Source organism: Eptesicus fuscus, chromosome 3, assembly GCF_027574615.1.
Source record: "Eptesicus fuscus isolate TK198812 chromosome 3, DD_ASM_mEF_20220401, whole genome shotgun sequence".
NCBI lineage: Eukaryota > Metazoa > Chordata > Mammalia > Chiroptera > Vespertilionidae > Eptesicus > Eptesicus fuscus.
The window spans coordinates 58,067,176-58,087,170 of record NC_072475.1 but is presented as its reverse complement, the minus strand read 5'-3'; the positions used below and the strand labels follow the sequence as shown (position 1 = coordinate 58,087,170).

General features: G+C 38.5%; 1 protein-coding gene across 3 annotated transcripts in view; it reads right to left on the bottom strand.

The window, feature by feature from the left end:
- KPNA1 (karyopherin subunit alpha 1) overlaps positions 1-19,995 on the bottom strand; it is a 77,366-nt gene that overhangs the window by 41,753 nt on the left and 15,618 nt on the right. For all 3 annotated transcript variants that reach the window (XM_054713927.1, XM_008146670.3, XM_054713928.1), the window contains 4 exons: positions 12,523-12,656; positions 8,373-8,480; positions 5,544-5,643; positions 2,884-2,978 (listed from right to left, as the gene is read on the bottom strand). In XM_054713927.1, coding sequence (XP_054569902.1) covers positions 2,884-2,978; positions 5,544-5,643; positions 8,373-8,480; positions 12,523-12,651 — 432 coding nt within the window. In that variant the 5' untranslated portion in view covers positions 12,652-12,656. The remainder of the gene's footprint in view (positions 1-2,883; positions 2,979-5,543; positions 5,644-8,372; positions 8,481-12,522; positions 12,657-19,995) is intronic.

Below are 19,995 nucleotides of genomic sequence, written 5' to 3'. Positions count from 1 at the left end.
GGTATTTTAATAGGGATTGCAATGAGTCTATAGATTTCAAAGTGCTTTGGAGAGGGCCTCTCTGGACTGAGATAACTAAGTGTTCTGTTTGCTTCTTGGATTCAAGATCTAGTTCTTCCCAGAGGTTTGGGAAGTTCTCATCCACTATTTGTTTACATAGGCTTTCCGTTCCATGCTCCCCCTCCTCCTTCTCTGGAATGCCTATCCTATATAATAAAAGGTTAATATGTAAATTGTCCCCTCGGGAGTTCGACCGAAAGTTCAACCGCTCGTTATGACATGTGCTGACCAACATGGTTGGGTGACCAGTGGTGGCAGCAGGATGCTGAGGGAGCAAGGGAAGGAGGAGGTGGGGAGGCAGGGAATCTGATCGGCCCTGATCGCTGGCCAGACCTAGGGATCCCACCCGTGCACAAATTTCATGCACTGGGTCTCTAGTAATTCTAATATTGCTTTTTCTGATCGAGTCAGATAGTTCTTGTAGAGCTTTCATTTTTCTTTATGCTCAGTTCTCTCTCTTCTCCCCTCTTAGTGGTTTCTAGATTCCTATCTTCGATATCACTAATTCTTTACTCCATCTGGTTGGCTCTGTTTTGTATGCTCAGTAGTTCACTCTTTTTTTTTTTAATCTTCATCCAAGGATATTTTTCCATTGATTTTCAGAGAGAGTGGAAGGAGAGGGAAAGACAGAGAGAGAGAAACATCTATGTGAGGGAGACACTGGTTGCCTCCTGCATGTGCCCCAACTGGGGCTGGGGATCGCGCCTGCAACCAAGCTATTTACCCTTTACTGGAATTAAACCTGGGACTCTTCAGTCAGCGGGCTGACGCTCTATCCACTGAGCCAAACCAGATGGGGCAGTAGTTCACTCTTGATCTCCTTAACAGCATGCTTCATTTCCAGGATTTCTGATTGGTTCTTTTTTAAAGTTCCAATCGCTTAGGTAAAGTACTTGTTTTATTCATTCGTTTGTTTTCTGAGTGCACTGAATTACCTGTCTGTATTCTCTTGCAGCTCGTTAAGTATTTTTAGAACTGCAATCTTGAAATCTCTTGTCATTTATATCATATACTAGAGGCCCCATGCATGAAATTCATGCACGGGAGGGGGGGCTCCCTCAGTCCGGCCTGCACCCTCTCCAATCAGGGAAGTCCGACTGCCGGTTTAGGCCTGATCCCTCTCACAATCCGGGACCACTGGCTCCTAACCCCTCGCCTGCCTGGCTGCCTGATCACCCCTAACTACTCCCCTGCCAGCCTTATCGCCCCTAATTGCCTCTGCCTCAGCCCCCACACCAAGGACCCAGGCTGGCTTCGACCAGGCCGGCTGCAGCCGCAGGCACCCCAGACTATGGGCAGCTTCACCTGGGTCCCACTTTGTCAGGAAGGACATCCGGAAGGTCGTCTGGAAGAAATTTGGTCTAATTAGCATATTACCCTTTTATTAGTATAGATTTCCTTGTGTTCCACCTTGCTTTCTGGAGAGTTTTCATTTTCTTTCTGGTTATCCTCATTACTGTGGTTATTCATGGTATTTGATGTACTCCTTTGCCTATTAGTGTGTAGTATTTCTCTCTAAAGAGATCTTTCTACTATTTTCCAGTAGATGGCACTGAATTGCAAGATTGTTTACCTTTATGATCTCCCAGTCTTGAAGCTCATGGCTTCTGTAAGAGAGTACAGCCGAGCTTCTTGGGGGGGGGTGAGGTTTGTTTTACTCTCACCGTAAAGGCGATTCGTGATCTCCATGGGTCCTGCCCCAAGTACCCCTTCTGGAGATCAGTCACAGAAGGAGACAGTGGTTCCACTGCAATAGCTCTTGATTTATAGATAATATGCTCCTGGACCCAACTCCAAAGGCAATGGGAGTTGTGTGGTTCCATTTCTTTGTATGAAACACCATCAGCCTGCAAGTGGAGAGCTGCATGGCAGAACCCTGTCAGGCATCTGCTGATTCAGACACTATTCATTCCCCTGCCACTAGGCCTGCTGGGCTGACTCCCCACCCCCCAAAGCTCTCTGTTACTCCAGCTGAAGGAAGAGTCTGCTACCACAGGCTTTCTCCCTTCTCCTGGCCAGCCAAACCATGAGCTCCCCAGTGCAAGGCTGTCTAAGGGCTGTCTGCACTTTCCTCCCTTCTCGTCTCCCATTTATCCCCGGTTGTTAACGTTGAGATGCTCCAATGTGCAGGTCTCTCCAGCATGTGTCTATGCTGAGCAGGGATTTCTTTGTTGAATTATAGTTGGTCAACTTGTTGAAATTTCAAGGGAAGAGGACAAGGGGCTCTCTCACGCCCCCATTGCTCTGATGTCACTCACAAAATAGTATCTTAAAATTTCTAAATAACTCCCAGGATGAGTCAGTTGACAGTAGTTCTTTTTACTGTGAAAATTACCCAATCCAGAATTTGTAGAAATTCCTCTTAGAATTTTAAGATAACACAGTATTGATAGACTAACTTAACACAGCAGAAAGCTATCTCCTTGTCAGTTCTTTGGAAGTAGGGGGGAAGGACTAATGAGGACCAGATTTGGGGATTAGTGAGAAAGCTAACAAGTACAATCTAAAAATCCTTCAAAACTAAATTTTACATAGCCCACACTTACGTCCTATCTATAATGGCTCCTCTATGGCAAACAATTCCCTATTGGATAAGTATTATCCACAATCATCATAAAATAATCTTTTCTGTGACAAAAATATGACAAAAATTCTAAAGAGTTAAATCAAGGACCTAGATGTTAAAAAACTATCAAAGAAACTTACAATGTGGTTGTTGGAAACATCATTATAAAAAACTAACCCTTCATATAGATTAAAATAAATAACAAAATGTAAATTTGCGAAGAGAAGATATGAGGCAAGAAATATAAAGGCTCGTACCTGTAGTGTACAATTCTCTTTTCGTTTGAGGAATTCCACAAACCTGGCCACTACTCCTGGTGTGCTGATGACTTCATCAATAGGAGGATTAGGTTCTGTCTCACCATAAAATAAAAGGAAAGAAGAAAAATAATCCTTTGATATCAATGCAAAGACTTTATAGGTCAAAATTGCTTCATAATATCCCTCCCTCCATTTTAGCATCTCTTTCATGTTGGAAATCTCGAAAAGAAAAACAATGTAAAATTGAGTTTGGTCACTTTGAGACTGCAGCACATTGAAAGATTTCACAATAAAGTAAGCCTTAACATAAAAATGATAGGCAGAATTCTTAAAAATTAAAATTACTACCTCTAGTATTTTAGAAAATAGAGGAAAAACCATTCAAAGATAACCACTGTAATTATTTTGGTATACTTCCTTCTAGTCCTTTTTCTGTGTATGGGTTTATTATTCCTCTTTTTCATTTAACACTAGAGGGCCGGTGCACGAAATTCAGAGCAATGGGGGCGTGGGTAGGGTCCCCAGGCCTGACTGGCAATCAGGGCCGATTGGGGCCTTCCTTCTGGCTGCCAGCTGGGGCCTCCCTTCCCCAGCTGCTGGCAGCTAGCCAGGGCCTTCCTTCACTCCGCACCACCCCCTGGTGGTCAGCACACCTCACAGCAAGCGACTGAACTCCCAGGGGGACACTTTGCATATTAACCTTTGATAGATAGATAGATAGATAGATAGATAGATAGATAGACAGACAGACAAGCTATCTTAACAAACTGGATCAGGGGAGCATTTGAGATCTTGCTTCCTGGCACATGTCATCAGTTTGAAAATGGAAAGAAATGGGATTAGGACATTCTGAGTGTGCTTGCAGGACTTAATTTTGCAGCTGTTAAGTTGTTAAGCAGAAATCAGAGCAAGAATGCACCAAGGATGACTGTCAAATTAATATTATTTTCATTTATAACAACAGAGTAGCTTATAAATGAAGTCAGTAGAAACTTGTTGGATAAATAGGAAATGTCCTAAACAATCAACATAATAATTTCAGCAAGAGATTTGACAAAATTTTTTATGAGATTTATGTAGCAATGCAAGAAAAATGGCAGCTGGACTACAGTACTACTACGAATTCTTAGCCAAGTCAATGGCTTTACTGAAAGAGGTGATTAATGGTTCAATGATAATTTGGAGAGAATTCTAATGGCATGTTTTTTTTGCCTGGTTTGACATTTTTACCAAGCATTCAGATAAGCACAACAAATAAATCTGATATTATAATAAAGACTAAGTAGTTAATATGCTAGATTACAAAAACAACATATAGAAAGAACAATAAGCCAAAGTTGGCAATACAGCAACAGGGGTAAAGCAAAACTCAGCAACTGAGTTTTTTAAAAAATTAAAACAACAATAACAATCCACATGACTTCACAGACAACACTTTAAAACAGTTCATGAAGAAAAGTACTAGGGAGTTTAGAATGCTGCAAATACAATGAAACATTACTGTGCCATGATAACTGAAATATAGTCTCAGGAAGTCAATCTCTCACCATTGAGAATAATAACACATCATCAGTACTGTATTTCAGTTATCACATTCTAAGAGAGGAGGCTGGCAAACTACAATACATGCAGGAAAGTAGTAGAGTGGTGAAAGGCCTTAAAAAGCCATATTATGTGAGAAACCCATTAGGCTCAGCTTGCTGAAAAGAGACAAGACATTTTTAGAGGGGTGAGGAAGATGTACATGATAATGGCCTTCAAATATTTAATAAGTTGTCATGCAAAAAACAATTTTTTTGTTATGGTAATATATTTTTATTCCAGCTAACCTCAAGGAGTATGTCAACTTCTCATTTATAATTCTAACCAACCATAACTTACTACTGGGAGCCAAACATGGTTCTGAGTTCCAGAGTTCTTTTTACTTGTCCAGATGACAAAAAATATTATATTCCATTCTACCATAATTATTCAAAATTAGTAACCTGTCCACCAATAAATCCATACTTAATATCAGTGATAAACTGCTAAAATTAAAACCCAAAATCATGGCTTTTTCAGTGATATTTTTGAAGTTTTTCTTAAAAAAGAGTGGAGTTTCTCAATATGAATATAAAATATTGACTACTGTTCTTACCACTTCAAGGTCTTTATAAGATAGCTCAGAAATAAAAATAATGCTGCTTTCTGGTCCTGATAAGATCACACAAATAAACAAGGAAATCCAAAAGTTAGCTATGGCTCATAGTTATACATATTTCTGTATGCATCCTTTATTCTGTTGATAGACAAACTCCAAAGCATGTTATCTGTGGTGTGAACAACAGGTTACTGGAAAGTAATATTTTCTAAATAAATATTATATGTAACACCAGCGGTCCGGTGCACAGGATTCGTGCACTGGTGGGGGGCGTGGCCTGCGGGGATCGGCCTGCTGTGGGAGCACAGCTCAACCTGGTCAGCCGAGTGGCTGTGGACCTGCCCTCTGAGCGGCTGCGCCTGCTGTGGGAGCACATTGACCACCAGGGGGCAGCTCTTACATTGATTGTCTGCCCCCTGGTGGTCAGTGCACGTAATAGCGAATGGTCGAGCAGTTGTTATGGTCGTTCCGCCGTTAGGTCGCTGGGTTATTATTTTATAGGATATTCAGAACTCACCTTTTGAAAGCAGTTTTCTGAATTTCTGCGTTGCTGAAAGTTGCTGCTCTGGGCTATTGGAAAATATCATTTCAATCATGTCAGAAGTAATAACACCACCCTGGGATCACAAACAAAAAACAAATGTAAGGAAATTTTAACTTTAATTCAAAGATAAATAAAGATAGTATACATTGTGGTCATGTTATTAAGTTAATCATATTTATCTAGAAGTTACACTACGGGAGGGCAATCTTTACATGTAGAAATGAGATGATTAATAATGTGATGAAGTCAATCTCTATCATTAAAAAGCTCACAACAGTGAGAAAGTAGTCATCTTAGCAGTAATTACTAAGACAAGATGTTTTTTTTCTTCTTCCTCTCATTGCTCATCAAAGAGTTAGCTATTCCTTGTAACTCAGATTAAATGTTAAATTCTAAAAGAAGGCTTTTCATGACCTCCAAATCTAAAGGATCCACTCCATCTCTATCCTATCCCTCTTTTTTAATCCTGGGTACATCCCTTTTCACTATCATATATATATTTTTCTTAGTTATTTGTTTACTGCCCAGGTTTCCTCAGTACACTGTAAGCTCCTTGAAAGCCAAAGACACTGCCTATCTTACCACGCTATCACTGATAGCTGGCATACAGTAGATGCTCAACAAAAATTTACTGAATGAGTAGAATCGTCCAATATAAAACACAGATTCTAGCCACTGCTAAATTCAACAGCTGCCTTAAATTTATTTAAATTTTCTATTTTCTTGCTTTATTAAAACTTTTCAGCTTCTAACTATTTTCTTGCTTTATTAGAACTTTTCCACATTCCACTATAACTGATCCCCAGTATTAGTAGTTAACTCTCATCTCAGAATCATTTGTCAATGAAGTAAAAGTTCTTATCATTTCATGAAGGGTTAGAGTCAACGAGATGAACTCTGAAGAAAACTGCACTGAGTTAAAAACACTAGACGGTTGGTAAGCAATATCTAACACTTAAAAATCCCCATTAGGCGAATGAAGCATTCTGCTTTTAAGACTCAGGAAAGTGTCCGGCAGGTGTGGCTCAATGGTTGAGCATTGACGAATTAACCAGGTCATGGTTTGATTCTCAGTAAGGGCACATGCCTGTGTTTCGGGTTCAATCTCCAGTAGGGAGCATGCAACCGGCAGCTGATCAATGATTCTCTCTCATCACTGATGTTTCTATCTCTCTCTCACTCTCCCTTCTCTGAAATAAATAAAAATATATTTTAAAAAGTTTTAAGAGTCAGAAAAGTAACTGTACTTTGAAACTTACAAGACTGATTCCTGAATAAACAAAGGGTACTTATATATAATTCTATTATGAATTTATATATCTGTATCTATATATCTTTGTTTTCTTCCCTCTCATAACCCCTTATCAAATAACAAAATGTACTGACTTTATATTCATAGTATTTAAGTATTATTAATTTTACATCATAGAATTTAAGTTACAGGATATCAGGATGAGATGTGAATAACACTCAAGAACTTTGCTTCCTATTCTGGGGAAAATGTTAGTGCATTTTAAGTTACATGCAGGTTAGTTATGTCGTTATATGGAGGTCTGACATTGTTCTTGTCTTTATCTGAAACTCAGTATGGTTTAAGGAGTTGTATATAGATGTCAAACTGACAAAGAGTGAACTAGGAGGGTTATTTTTATGTGTCAACTAGTTAGGTTATGGTATCCAGCTGTTTAGACAAACACCAATCTAGATGTTGCTATAAAAATATTTTTTAGATGTGATTTAACATTTTAAATCGGTACACTTGAAGAAAGATTACCCTCCAAAATGTGAGTGGGCCTCATTCAATCAGCTAAGCAAAGACTGGAGTGTCCTAAAGAAGGAATTCAGCCTTAAAACTACAACTCTTAACCAAATTTCTAGCCTACTGACTTGCCCTACGGATTTTGGACTTACCAGCTCTAACAACAGCATGAACCAATTCCTTAAAATCAATTAATCAATCAATAAATAATTACCCCCCCCCCTCTCTCTCCTATTGGTTCTGTTTTGTCTGTAGAACTCTAATACAGTCCACAAAATACTTCACATTCATTTAACATCCACTTAAAAAAGAGAACAGCTTGACTTTCTGAAGGGCCTAGAAGAATTCACCAGAAAATGACAGTATTGTCTACAATGTCTATTATCAATTCCAAAAAGATTTTAAACTGCTCTCCTTAATTCCAAAGAAAATCGGTCCATAAAAACTAGAGATATATGAAGTGGAAAAAAGGAAAAATCTATAATACTGTGTATAATAAAAAAAAGAGATTTTTCTTCTTTTTGAAAACCAAATATTTATGTTCTAATAAAACAGTACTGAGTTTATCATAATAAACTGGAAATGTAGACAGGTGTGATCCATATAAAGCATAATTTTTATCTGTTTTGGTAACCTCAAGACAGTTATAAAACAGGTTATAATAAAAATTCCAATAGTTGTGATATGGAACCAATTTTTAAAATCATATAAACATATCCAATTTTGTAACTGAAATGAATAACAAATTGGGATTTCCATTAACATATCCTTTGTTATTCAACTTTTAAGGAATAATTTTATTATAATTATCTTCGTAAATTTTAATAGCTGGATTAATCTTCATAATTTAGCTAAACCTATTTATCTGCATGTTAAAATATAATAAACATTTAGTAAATCATGAGATTAAGTATATGGCTTCTTTTTAAAAATCAAATTTCAAGTACTTTTTGTAGACATGTAACCTTTTAAAAAAAATATCTTAAACCTCACATTTTCATCAGAGAAACACTAAAAAGAGTTTATTTTACTATCTTACTTACTGGTGCCATTTCCATATTATTAATCTGAGCCTCATGGAAGCCTCCATCTGACATTACTTCCTCTTCTGTTTCTTCTTCTGCTGTAGCAACATTTCTTCGCTTGAATAACTGAAAAATAAAAGACTGTTACTAAAGTAATTTTAACACAAGGGAGTTCGACAGCCAAACACTAGTCACCCCACTTAAAAAGTAATAAGGATGGACATTTTGAAAATTATTTTAAAAATTCGAAAGTCTGTGCCACCTTCAACCTTTCCTGATGATACTATTTCAGAATTCTCCAGTCTTATAATATACTGCAATTAACTACCACTTGATGAGTAAAACTTACTGAGAGGTCTCACACTTGCATGACGTATAAAAAAGGTAAGGTTGGAAAATGGAGCTGGGGCATGCTTGACCATTTCCTGAGAGATCAACAAAGAACTCCAAAAACCTGCAGAAAGTGTTCCTTGAATCTTTAGCTTAATATTGATCATTGCAGGTGTGTGAGGAAAAGATCCAAAGTTGGAAAATGAACCACTTAGTTTTCTCTCCCTGTGATGCAACTTGAAAACTCCAGTAGTAAGCTGAGGCTACCACAGGGCTCACCACATTTGTTTCCCATCTCTTGAGATCACTTCCTTCATTGCTTGATGTCTGGAATCTTGAACTACTGTTTAAAATGTATTTTATCTATTTACTAGAGGCCTGGTGCACAAAAATTCGTGCACTCGGGGGGGTGGGGGGTCCCTCAGCCTGGCCTGCGCCCCCTCGAGGGATGTCCATCTGCCAGCTTAGGCCTGCTCCCCGGGGGAACGGGCCTAAGCTGGCAATCAGACATCCCTCTGGCAGCCCAGGAGCCCTCGGGGGATATCCAACTGACGACTTTGGCCCACTCCTGGCGGGGAGTGGGCCTAAGTCACAGTCGGACATCCTTAGCACTGCAGGAGTCAGGAGAGGCTCTCACCACCGCCACTGCGCTCGCAGCCATCAGCCCCGCTTGCAGCTGAGTGGAGCTACCCCTGTGGGAGTGCACTGACCACCAGGAGGCAGCTCCTACATTGAGCATCTGCCCCCTGGTGGTCAGCGTGCGTCATAGCGACCGGTCATCCCAGGTCATTCCACAGTTAGGGTCAATTTGTATATTACCCTTTTATTATATAGGATTATTATATAGGATTCTTGGTTTTTTTCAGGGAGGAGGATAAATATGGGCTCTGCTACTCCACCTTGGCGAGAAACAGAAGTCCTCATAGTACTCTTCCTGATACTCAAAATATCCTACTTTAGGTTAATGGGACCCTGTTCAAGCCACCTCCTGAGTCTTTTCAACACAACACAATTTCAGTGGTCTTAGATTACTTCTTTGCTTTATGTTATGGAAAAAATGTTAAAGGTTCACCTTGAACATTCCCTACCTTTTAATCAAGAATCAGCTATTTTTCTAAGGAGCCTTGCTCCTATGAGAGAAAATTCTAATGACCACAATCTTAGGGTGCTAAGGGTGCTCACTACTTCAAGGTATTTCACTATTTCTAGAGATGTGTGTTTAAAAAATATATCATTAATACCTAGTGATACTACCAATTCAAATTTATGTAACTTCTTTGATTTTTCTATTTCCATATTCTCTTAATCTAAAAAATCCAGGTACCTAAATTAACAAATACTTATTATATCCATAACTATCAATCCTACAACTGATAACTATGAATACTATAATTACTAAAAGTGTTGAAGATTTGTTGTCTTTTATATCCCAACTAGAGGCCCAGTGCATGAAAATTTGTGCACTGCGGGGGGGGGGGGGGGTTCCCTCAGACCAGCCTGCCCCCGGCTGAGCCTTGGGCCGGCCCCAGCAGCAGCAGCGGCAGCAACAGTCAACATCCACGGCTTGCCTAAACCTTGGGCCGGCTCTGGCAAGCGGCAGCCGCCACCCACGGCTTGCCTGAGCCTCAGACAGCCACTGTGGCTTTGTCTGGAAGATGTCTGCTCTAATCAGCATATTACCCTTTTTATTAGTATAGAGACAATCACATTGCCATATTTTAAATGTATTAAAATAACTTTTCTCTGTATGCTTTAGCAACAAGCATGACCCACAGGGACATTTAATTACTTTTGCTTATTTTTAAAGATTTCTTTCCTCATTTTGATTTAATTTTATAATCATTTAAAAACATTTACATGATTCCAAAATCACAAAAAGTACATCTACTGGAACTGCAAAATTTATATCCACAGGCAGTGTCTTTAATATGGTATGGCAGGATGTTGTTAGTGATCTTTAATTACTATAGGTCATGAAGCATGCAAATGCTGATAACAAGTGGAATTTTTTTTCTATCCTCACCTGAGGATATGTTTATTGATTTAAGAAAGGAAAAGAGAGAGAAACACTGATGTGAGAGAAACATCGATCAGTTGCCTCTGATACTTGGCCAGACTGGGGATCGAAGCTTAAGTATATGGACTGACCAAGAACTGGTATACTCTGGGATGACACTCCAACCAACTGAGCCACCTAGCCAGGGCAAGAGGAATTTAAAAACACGATACAATTTACATCACAAGAAAAGAGATGAGAAATTCTCAACAAAGGGAAGTCAGAATACTACAGCTATACAGCCATTCTACAGGATAAATAATACTGACTGGAGCAAAAGGACAGAAATACTTAGATATTGTGATATAATTATACTAGGAGAATTGATATAAAGGAAAGAGTGGTATAAAATCTTAAATCTTCACCTCTCACAACAGAACATCAATAAATATTTTATATTGATAAACAAACATATATAGTAACATACACATATTACCTAGAAATGTAGCAGTATAAATCACATTGACCAGTTAAGAGTGGAAGAAACACTTCAAATAGTCATCAAGAACAGAGGATTTGGCTGACCCGAACTTACTAGTACACTCTTTACCCCTTTTGGGATATATAGGGTGTCCCAAAAAAACATATACACACTTTGAATGATTGCAAAGTCAGTGTTTATTAACATACAATTCATTTTCAAAAATTAAAAGAATCTACAGAAATGAATCAGTTTTTTGTCAGTGCCTGTTTTCAAACTGATGACAGTTCTGGTCCAGGCACCGCTGATAGCGTGAAGCAATGAAATCGCAAACATCAAGAATCACTTCCTTTGGTATTTGTATGCCCTCAATTCATCAACTGTTGCTGGTTTTGTACTGTAAACTTTTATCTTTTATGTATCCCCGTAAAAAAAGTCTAGTGGATAACTTTGTTCAAAGTTTAGTCTGGCTTCACCCATTATTTCAAATCAGTTAAACCTGAAAAGGAGTGAAAATTAAATGAGTTATCAGCTGTTAAGGTGTGTATAATTATAAGGGCAGTGTTTGTACTTCTACTGCATTTTCAAACTTCCAGTAGCATTTTAGGATGAATTTCCTTTGTTCCAAGCTTAATCTGGCTGAAAAGAAACATCAATTGAGCTACCAGCTATTAAAGTGTGTATACATGTTTTGCGGATATCCTATATTTTAAAAAATAAAATTAACTCAAAACTTAAAAATAAATGAATAATTATTGCCTACATGTTTCTGAATAATGTAGAATCAATCCAGGGGTGAAAAAACATATTCCCTGAGGTTTTGCTTTAAAATATTACATAATAAAGAAATGTAGAGTCAGTTAAGACACTAAAGAAGGCAAATTGTTGACAATTACTGAACCCAGAGAATGGGTTTATGAAGTTAATTATTTGTTCTTTACTTCTGTACATATTTACAAAGTTTCAAATAAAGTTTATAATGAAAAGCAATGTTTTCTTGGCTACTTGAGAATTCATTAACAAATGTACATAAAATCTTAAGTTGCAACTTTAGAAAAATAAAATACACTAAAAACAAATAGGTCAAAGTATTAAACAGTGGTTATAGTGGGGAAATGGGAACAGGAGAGATTTCTTCATTCTTATATTTCACTTTTTCTCCCCACCCCCAAAAACATGTTGATTTTATAGTGTGTCTGTGGGATATGTATATGTATATGTATATGTATATGTATATACACACACACAATATATATGTACATATAGATATATAAAATCGTTATTAAAATTAAAGGAAAGTGGTTTCAGTCTTAAAATTGAACATCAAGTTCTTTAAAAGGAATAAATAATAAAGGACTTGCCTGCTCTTCTCTTTTCTGCTTACGAAGCTGCAGTCCTTCTTCTTCCCTCCTCCTGCGCATCTCATCAGGATTCAGGGACTTATTTTTATAACTTTTCAGGCGAAAGTTCTCTTTTCCTGGGGTAGTCATGATTTCTACAAAAATGAGAGGAAAGGAACAGATGAGCTTAGCTTACTGTAAAGACCGCTGCCCAGGTTCACCCCATAAGGATACCAGAAATGTAACATCTTTATTAAAGTACTAGAGACCCAGTGCACGAAATTCATGCACTAAAGGGGGAGGAGGGTCCCTCAGCCCGGCCTGCGCCCTCTCGCAGCCCGGGAGCCCTTAGGGGATGTCCGACTGCCAACTTAGACCCGCTCCCTGCCAACGCCACTGCACTCACCAGCTGTGAGCTTGGCTTCTGGCTGAGCGGTGTGCCCTCTGTGGGAGCGCAATGACCACCAGGGGGCAGCTCCTGCATTGAGCGCCTTCCCCTGGTGGTCAGTGCATGTCATAGTGACCAGTTGTTCCACAGTTCAGTTGATTTGCATATTAGCCTTTTATTATATAGGACTAGAAGCCCAGTGCACGAAATTTGTGGGGTTCCTAAGCCTGGCTGGCAAACAGGGCCGATTGGGGCCAGGCCAATTGGGGCCCGAAGGCCCCGGCAAAGTCGGGAGAGAAGGTGACAGTCACTGGGTCAGGCATGGAAGGAACAGACATCGGATGCCAGGCAGTACCCCACCTCCCCCGCTCCTCCTTCCCTCGCTGCCACCATGGCAGGAGGGTGGAAGGCTGATTGGGGCCTGCCAACTGGGAGGAGGGACAGGGCACAAAAGGCTGGCCGCTGGCCCTCAGACCCCCTGAGAAAGGGGCGGCATCTACCGCCACGCATCCCCGGTCCCCTGTCCCAGCCCAGAGCCTGCCAGCCAGAGGGAGGGAGCACAGGAGGTTGGCCGGCAGGGGGAAGCTGGCTGTGGGAGTACACTGACCACCAGGGGGCAGCTCCTGTGTTGAGCATCTGCCCTCTAGTGGTCAGTGTGCGTCATAGTGTCTGGTCATTCAGGTTGAAATGGTCACTTAGGCTTTTATAGGTATAGATATAGATACAATTCATTGTTTTTTAGCATATTCACAGCTATATTCAACCACTGCCACAGTTAATCTTTAATTTTCATCGCCTAAAAAGAAACCTGGTACCATTAGTTGTCATTTCTATTCTGGACATCTCATTTGAATCATATGTGTGATCGTTTATGGCTGGCTTATTTCACTGAGCATATTTTCAAGATTCATCCATATTGCAACATATACCAGTAGTTTATTTCTTTTTGTAGCTAAATTATATCACACTGTATGGATAACCCATTATATTTGTCTCATTCTACTTTTTGACTATTATGAATAATATTTATTTATTTGTGGACAAGTTTTGGCATAAATATGTTTTCTTAGGTATATACCTAAGAATGGATTTGCTGGGTCATATGGTAACTCTGTTTAATCATTTGAGGAACTGCCTAACTAGTTTTCCAAAGTGGCTGCACCATTTTACATTCCCACCAGCAGTATATAAGGGTTGACCATTTCTCCACATCCTGGCTAACACCTGCTATCAACTTTTTTTTTCTCTTAACTCCCAGCGGGCTAGATGTCATTTCACATGTTTATTTCCCAATTGTATATCCTCCATTTTAAAATTCTTTGCCCATTTTAAAATTGGGTTGTCTTTTTATCAGAGTTGTAAAAGTTATTTATATATTCTAGATAGAAGTCCTTTATCAGATATTACGATTTTAAAATGTTTTCTTCCATTCTATCGTCTTTCCACTTTATTGATGGTGTTTTTTTGAAGCACAAAAGTTCTTAATTTTGATAAAGTGTAAATTAATCTATTTTTTCTTTTGTTGGTCATACTTTTAGCATCATAATTAGGGATTCTTAACCCTAAGTTTCCTTCTAAGAGTTTTAAAGTTTTAGCTTACATTTAGGTCTGTCATCCATTTTGAGTTAATTTCTGTGTATGTTATAAGGCAAGGACCCAAATTCATTCTTTTGCATATGGCTACCCAGATGTTCTAGTATCATTTGTTGAAAAGACTATTCTCTATTGAATAGTCTTGGCACACTTGTTGAAAATCAGTTGACCACAGATACATGGTTTTATTTCTCAACTCTTAATTCTATTCTATTGACCTGTATGTGTATTCTTGTGCCAATATCAGTCTTGATTAACATTTTTGTAATAAATTTTTAAATCATGAAGTGTAAGTCCTCTTATTTTGTTCTTTTCAAGATTGTGTTGGCTTTTCTGGATAACTTACAATTCCACATGAATTTTCAAATCCATTTGTCAATTTCTATAAAGAAATCAGCTAGGATTCTGACATGGACTGCATTGAATCTGTAAATCAATTTGGTGAGTATTGTCACTTCAATGTTAAATCTACCAATCCATGAATATGGGATGTTTTCTATTTACTTAGATCATCTTTAACTTCTTTCAACAATGTGTTGTAGTTTTCAGAGTATTTTACACTTCTCGTTAAAATTTATTCCTAGGTATTTTAATCATTTTGATGCTATTGTAAATGGAACTGTTCTCTTAATTTTCACTTTTGAATTGTTCATAGCAAGAAATACAATTGATTTTTGTATACTGATTTTGTGTCCTGCAACCTTGTGCAACTTGCTAATTAGTTCTAATAATCTTTTAATAGATTCCTTAGGATTTTCCACATACAAGCTCATGTCATCTACCAGAGATAATTTTGCTTCTTTCCAATTTTTATACCTTTTCTTGCATAATTACCAGGTTTAGAATTTCTAACACAATGTCAAATAGAAGTGGAGACAGCAGACAATCTTGTCTTAAGCCTAATCTTAGCGGTATCAACGTCCTTCACCATTAAGTATGATGTTACCTTTGGATTTTTCATAGATGTCCTTTATTATGATGAGAAAGCTCCCTTCTATTCCTAGTTTTTGAGATTTTGTCATTTCTGCACCTATTGCAATGATAATGTGGCTTTTGTTTTTTATTTTACTGATAGATTACATTAAGTGGTTTGTAAACTTAACACCAACCTTGCATCTTCTGGGATAGATAGCACTTGGCCATGATGTATAAATCTTTTCATATGCTGTTTAATTTAGTTTGCATTTTATGTTCCTATTGGTTTGCAGTTTTTTGTGTGTGTGACATCTTTGCTATTAGGGTAACACTAGCTTCATAAGTTGGAAAGTGTTCTCTCTCCATTTTTGGGAAGTTTGTGAAGAAATAGTATTCTTCTTAAATGTTTGGTAGAATTCAGCAGTGAAATCACACAGACCTGGGCATCTCTTTGCAGGTAATTTTATGATTAATTCAATCTCTTTATCTGTTATAGGTCCATTCAGATTGTCTATTTCCCGTAAATTTCAGTACTTTTCATCTTTCTAAAAAAATTGTCTTTTTTATCTAAGTTATGTAATTCATTGGTATACATTTGTTCAAAGTATTCCTTTATAATCCTTTAAACTTTTGTAAGGTCAGTATTAATGTTTCCTCTTTCATTTCTGATTCTAGTAATCTGAGTCGTCTTTCTTTTTTTCTGTCAATTTAGCTTTAAAATTTTCTTTTCAAAGTACCAGTTTTTGGTTTCCTTAATTTTCTCTATTGCTTTTAATTTTCTCTAGCTCATTAATTTCTACTCCACTCTTTATTATATCCTTCCTTCTGCTTTAGATTTACTTTGCTCTACCTTTTCTAATGACTTAAGGTGGAAGGTTAGGTTATTAATTCAAGATCTTTAATTTTTATTGATTTTAGAAATAGGGAGAAAAGGAGAGAGGGAGAGAGAGAAGGAGAAAAAGCAACATTGATGTGACAGAGAAAAAGAAACATTGATGTGATCAGTTGCCTCACGTACATGCCCCCCTGACCAGGGATGGAACCACAACCTGGGTATATGCCCTGACCAGGAATCGAACCCACCACCGCTTGATGTATGGAATGATGCTCCAATTATGCCACAATAGCCAGGGAGTTTCTTCTTTCTTAATACAGGCATTTATTGCTAGAAGTCTCTTTCTAAGTACTGCTTTAGCTGTATCCCATAATTTTCTAACGTGGTAACTTCATTTTTATTTATCTCAAAGTATTTTTCTGATTTTACCTTTTTATATCTTTGATCCACTGTTTATTCAGAAATATGTTCTTTAATTTTCACATACTTGAGATTTCCCAAAATCTTTCTTTTTTTATTTCTAATTTCTTTACATTGTAATCAGAGGACATCCTTTGTATTATTTTAATCTTTTAAAATGTATTAGGGTTTGTTTTGCAGCCTAGCATATGGTCTATCGTGGAAAATGTCCCATGTGTACTTAGCAATATACAAGGTAGGCAAAACTAGGTTTACAGTTGTGAGTACATGAAACTGAGTTTATTCTTGTATTATTTATTAATGATTGTATTCTTTATTTGAATTACAACTGTAAAACTATTTCTGCCCACCACCGTATAGTTTGCTGTTGCTGGGTAATCTATAGATGTCTGCTGGGTCTAGTTGGTTTATACTGTTTTTTCTTAGTTGTTTTGTCCATTTTTGAAAGTGGAGCACTGAAGTCTTCCAGCCATTATTATGGTTTTTTTTTCTACAACCATTATTGTTAAATTCTCTATTTCTCCCTTCAGTTCCCAGTTTTTGCTGCATGTATTTTGTGCTGTTATTAAGTACATATACTGTATAACTGTTTTATCCTTCTAGTGGGTTGACCCTTTCATTTTTATAAAATGTCCCTCTTTATCTCTAGTAACATTTTTATTTTTTTCGTTATTAGTATAGCCATTCCAGCTTTCTTGTGTTTGTTGTTTGTATGATAATGTTCAATCCTTACACTTTAAATCTATTTTTATCTTTAAACTTAAAATGTCTTTCTTATAGGCAGCATTTGCTGTACCCAATCTAACAACATCTGCCTTTTTTATTAGACTGTCTAATCAACTCATATTTTTTATTATTGGCAGTTGGGTTTAACAGCTTTTTCATTTTTTGTTTTCATGTGTTTCTTCTTTTTCATTCCTTTAGTACCCTTTCACTGCTTTCTTTTTAATTTAGTGAATATTTTCAAATGAAGCACTTAAATTTCTTCAGTGACTTTTCCACTATATTTTTTGTTTTTTCCCCCTAGTGGTTGCTCTAGGGCAGTGGTCGGCAAACTGCGGCTCGCGAGCCATATGCAGCTCGTGAGCCGCCATTTGCAGCTCTGTTGACTAGTTTGCCGACCACTGCTCTAAGGCAGATATTTTCAACGTGTGCCACAAGAATTTTTAAAACATGCAATACCATTTAGTCAAGGACACTGACCTCTTTTCTTTTTTTTTAAATAAATCTTTATTGTTCAGGTTATTACAATTGTTCCTCTTTTTCCCCCCCATAGAACCCAGTTCCCACCCCCACCCTCTGCCCTTACCCTCCCTCCCCACTATCCTCATCCATAGGTGTACGATTTTTGTCCAGTCTCTTCCCGCAACCACACACCCCTTTCCCCCTGAGAATTGTCAGTCCACTCCCTTTCTATGCCTCTGATTCTATTATATTCACCACATTATTCTGTTCATCAGATTTTTTATTCACTTGATTTTTAGATTCACTTGTTGATAGATATGTATTTGTTGTTCATAATTTTTATCTTTACCTTTTTCTTCTACTTCCTATTCTTAGAGAATACCTTTCAGCATTTCATATAATACTGGTTTGGTGGTGATGAACTCCTTTAGCTTTTTCTTGTCTGTGAAGCTCTTTATCTGACCTTCAATTCTGAACGATAGCTTTGCCAGGTAGAGTAATCTTGGTTGTAGGTTCTTGCTATTCATCACTTTAAATATTTCTTGCATTCCCGTCTGGCCTGCATAGTTTCTGTTGAGAAATCAGCTGACAATCGTATGGGTGCTCCCTTGTAGGTAACTAACTTTTTTTCTCTTGCTGCTTTTAACATTCTCTCTTTGTCTTTTGCTCTCGGCATTTTAATTATGATTGTCTTGGTGTGGTCGTCTTTGGATTCCTTTTGTTTGGGGTTCTCTATGCTTCCTGGATTTGTAAGTCTATTTCTTTCACCAGGTGGGGGAAGTTTTCTGTCATTATTTCTTCAAATAGGTTTTCAGTATCTTGCTCTCTCTTGTCTTCTGGCACCCCCATAATTCTGATGTGGGTATGATTGAAGTTGTCCCAGAGGCTCCTTACACTATCTTCATATTTTTGGATTTTTTCTTTTTGCTTTTCCGGTTGTGTGTTTTTGCCTCTTTGTATTTCAAATCTTTGACTTGATTCTTGCGATTCTCTAGTCTGCTGTTAGATCTCTGTGTAATATTTTTATTTCAGTCAGTGTATGCTTAATTTCTAGTTGGTCCTCTTTTCATATCCTCGAGAGTCTTGCTAAATTTATCAACCTTTTCTAGAAAATTCTTGAAAAACCTTATAACTGTGGTTTGAACTCTATATCCAGTCATTTGCTTTCCTCCATTTCTTTCATTTGTGACCTGTTTATTTGTCTCCAAATTTTGGCTGCTTCCCTGAGTTGATAGAGTGGCTTTGTGTGCTAGGTGTCCTATGGCTCAGCCTCCCCAGTTACCTGAGGTGGACACTCTTGGTGCACCCCTTTGTGGGCTGTGTGCACAGTCTTGTTGTAGTTAAGCCTTGATTGTTGTTGGTATCACTGGGAGGAATTGACCTCCAGGCCAATTGGCTGTGAGGATCAGCTGTGTCTAAAATGGGAGAACTTCTATGCTGGAGACACCCTTATGAGGCAAGACTTGCTTCTGTGGGGCTTTGGTGCTGAGTATGCCCCCTGAGTGTGTCCCTTATGGATCTGAGGAGTTGTAATCTGGATGGTCCCACTCTGACCCCTGGGTACACTGGCTCTTGGATCTCCAAGGAGGTGCTAATTTAGCCTCTGCCTGAGGCCACCCAGCAGGAGCTACGGAGAGATCTGCAGATTCCTCTTCTTTGTTTGGGTTTTGGAGGTGCCCAGATGAGGCCCAGCTGTGAAGCAATGCAAGCTGCTATGGGGCCTTGGGTCTTCTTTTGGATGTTCTAGGTCTCTGACTCAGCTGCAGTTTGTTAGGTAAGTTTAGAATTCAAAGGACCAGGACATTCATATGCAAAAGCCTCTGTGCTCAGCTTGGATGGGGCAGAGTCCCAGGGCGGAGAAAAAAGCAATGGCTTCCCGTCAGCCCTGCCCTAAGAGGCCCCTGGGTCTCAGTGTCCTGCGGTCATTGCTGCCAGCATCTCTGAGAGAAAGCCGCCCTCGAGTTTTGCCTGCTGCCAGACAGTCCAGTTTCTCCCCTTATGAGTCTGGGTCCCCAGAGTCTCGCCGGGAACTGGAGTTCAGAGCAGTCGGGAGCTTTTGTCTTCCTCCCAATTGAGAAAGCCAGCCGCGCACTCAGTTGCCAGTCCTCTCTGCGTGCGCCTCCATACCTCTGCCTTCTGCAGCTCTTCTGAGTCTCAG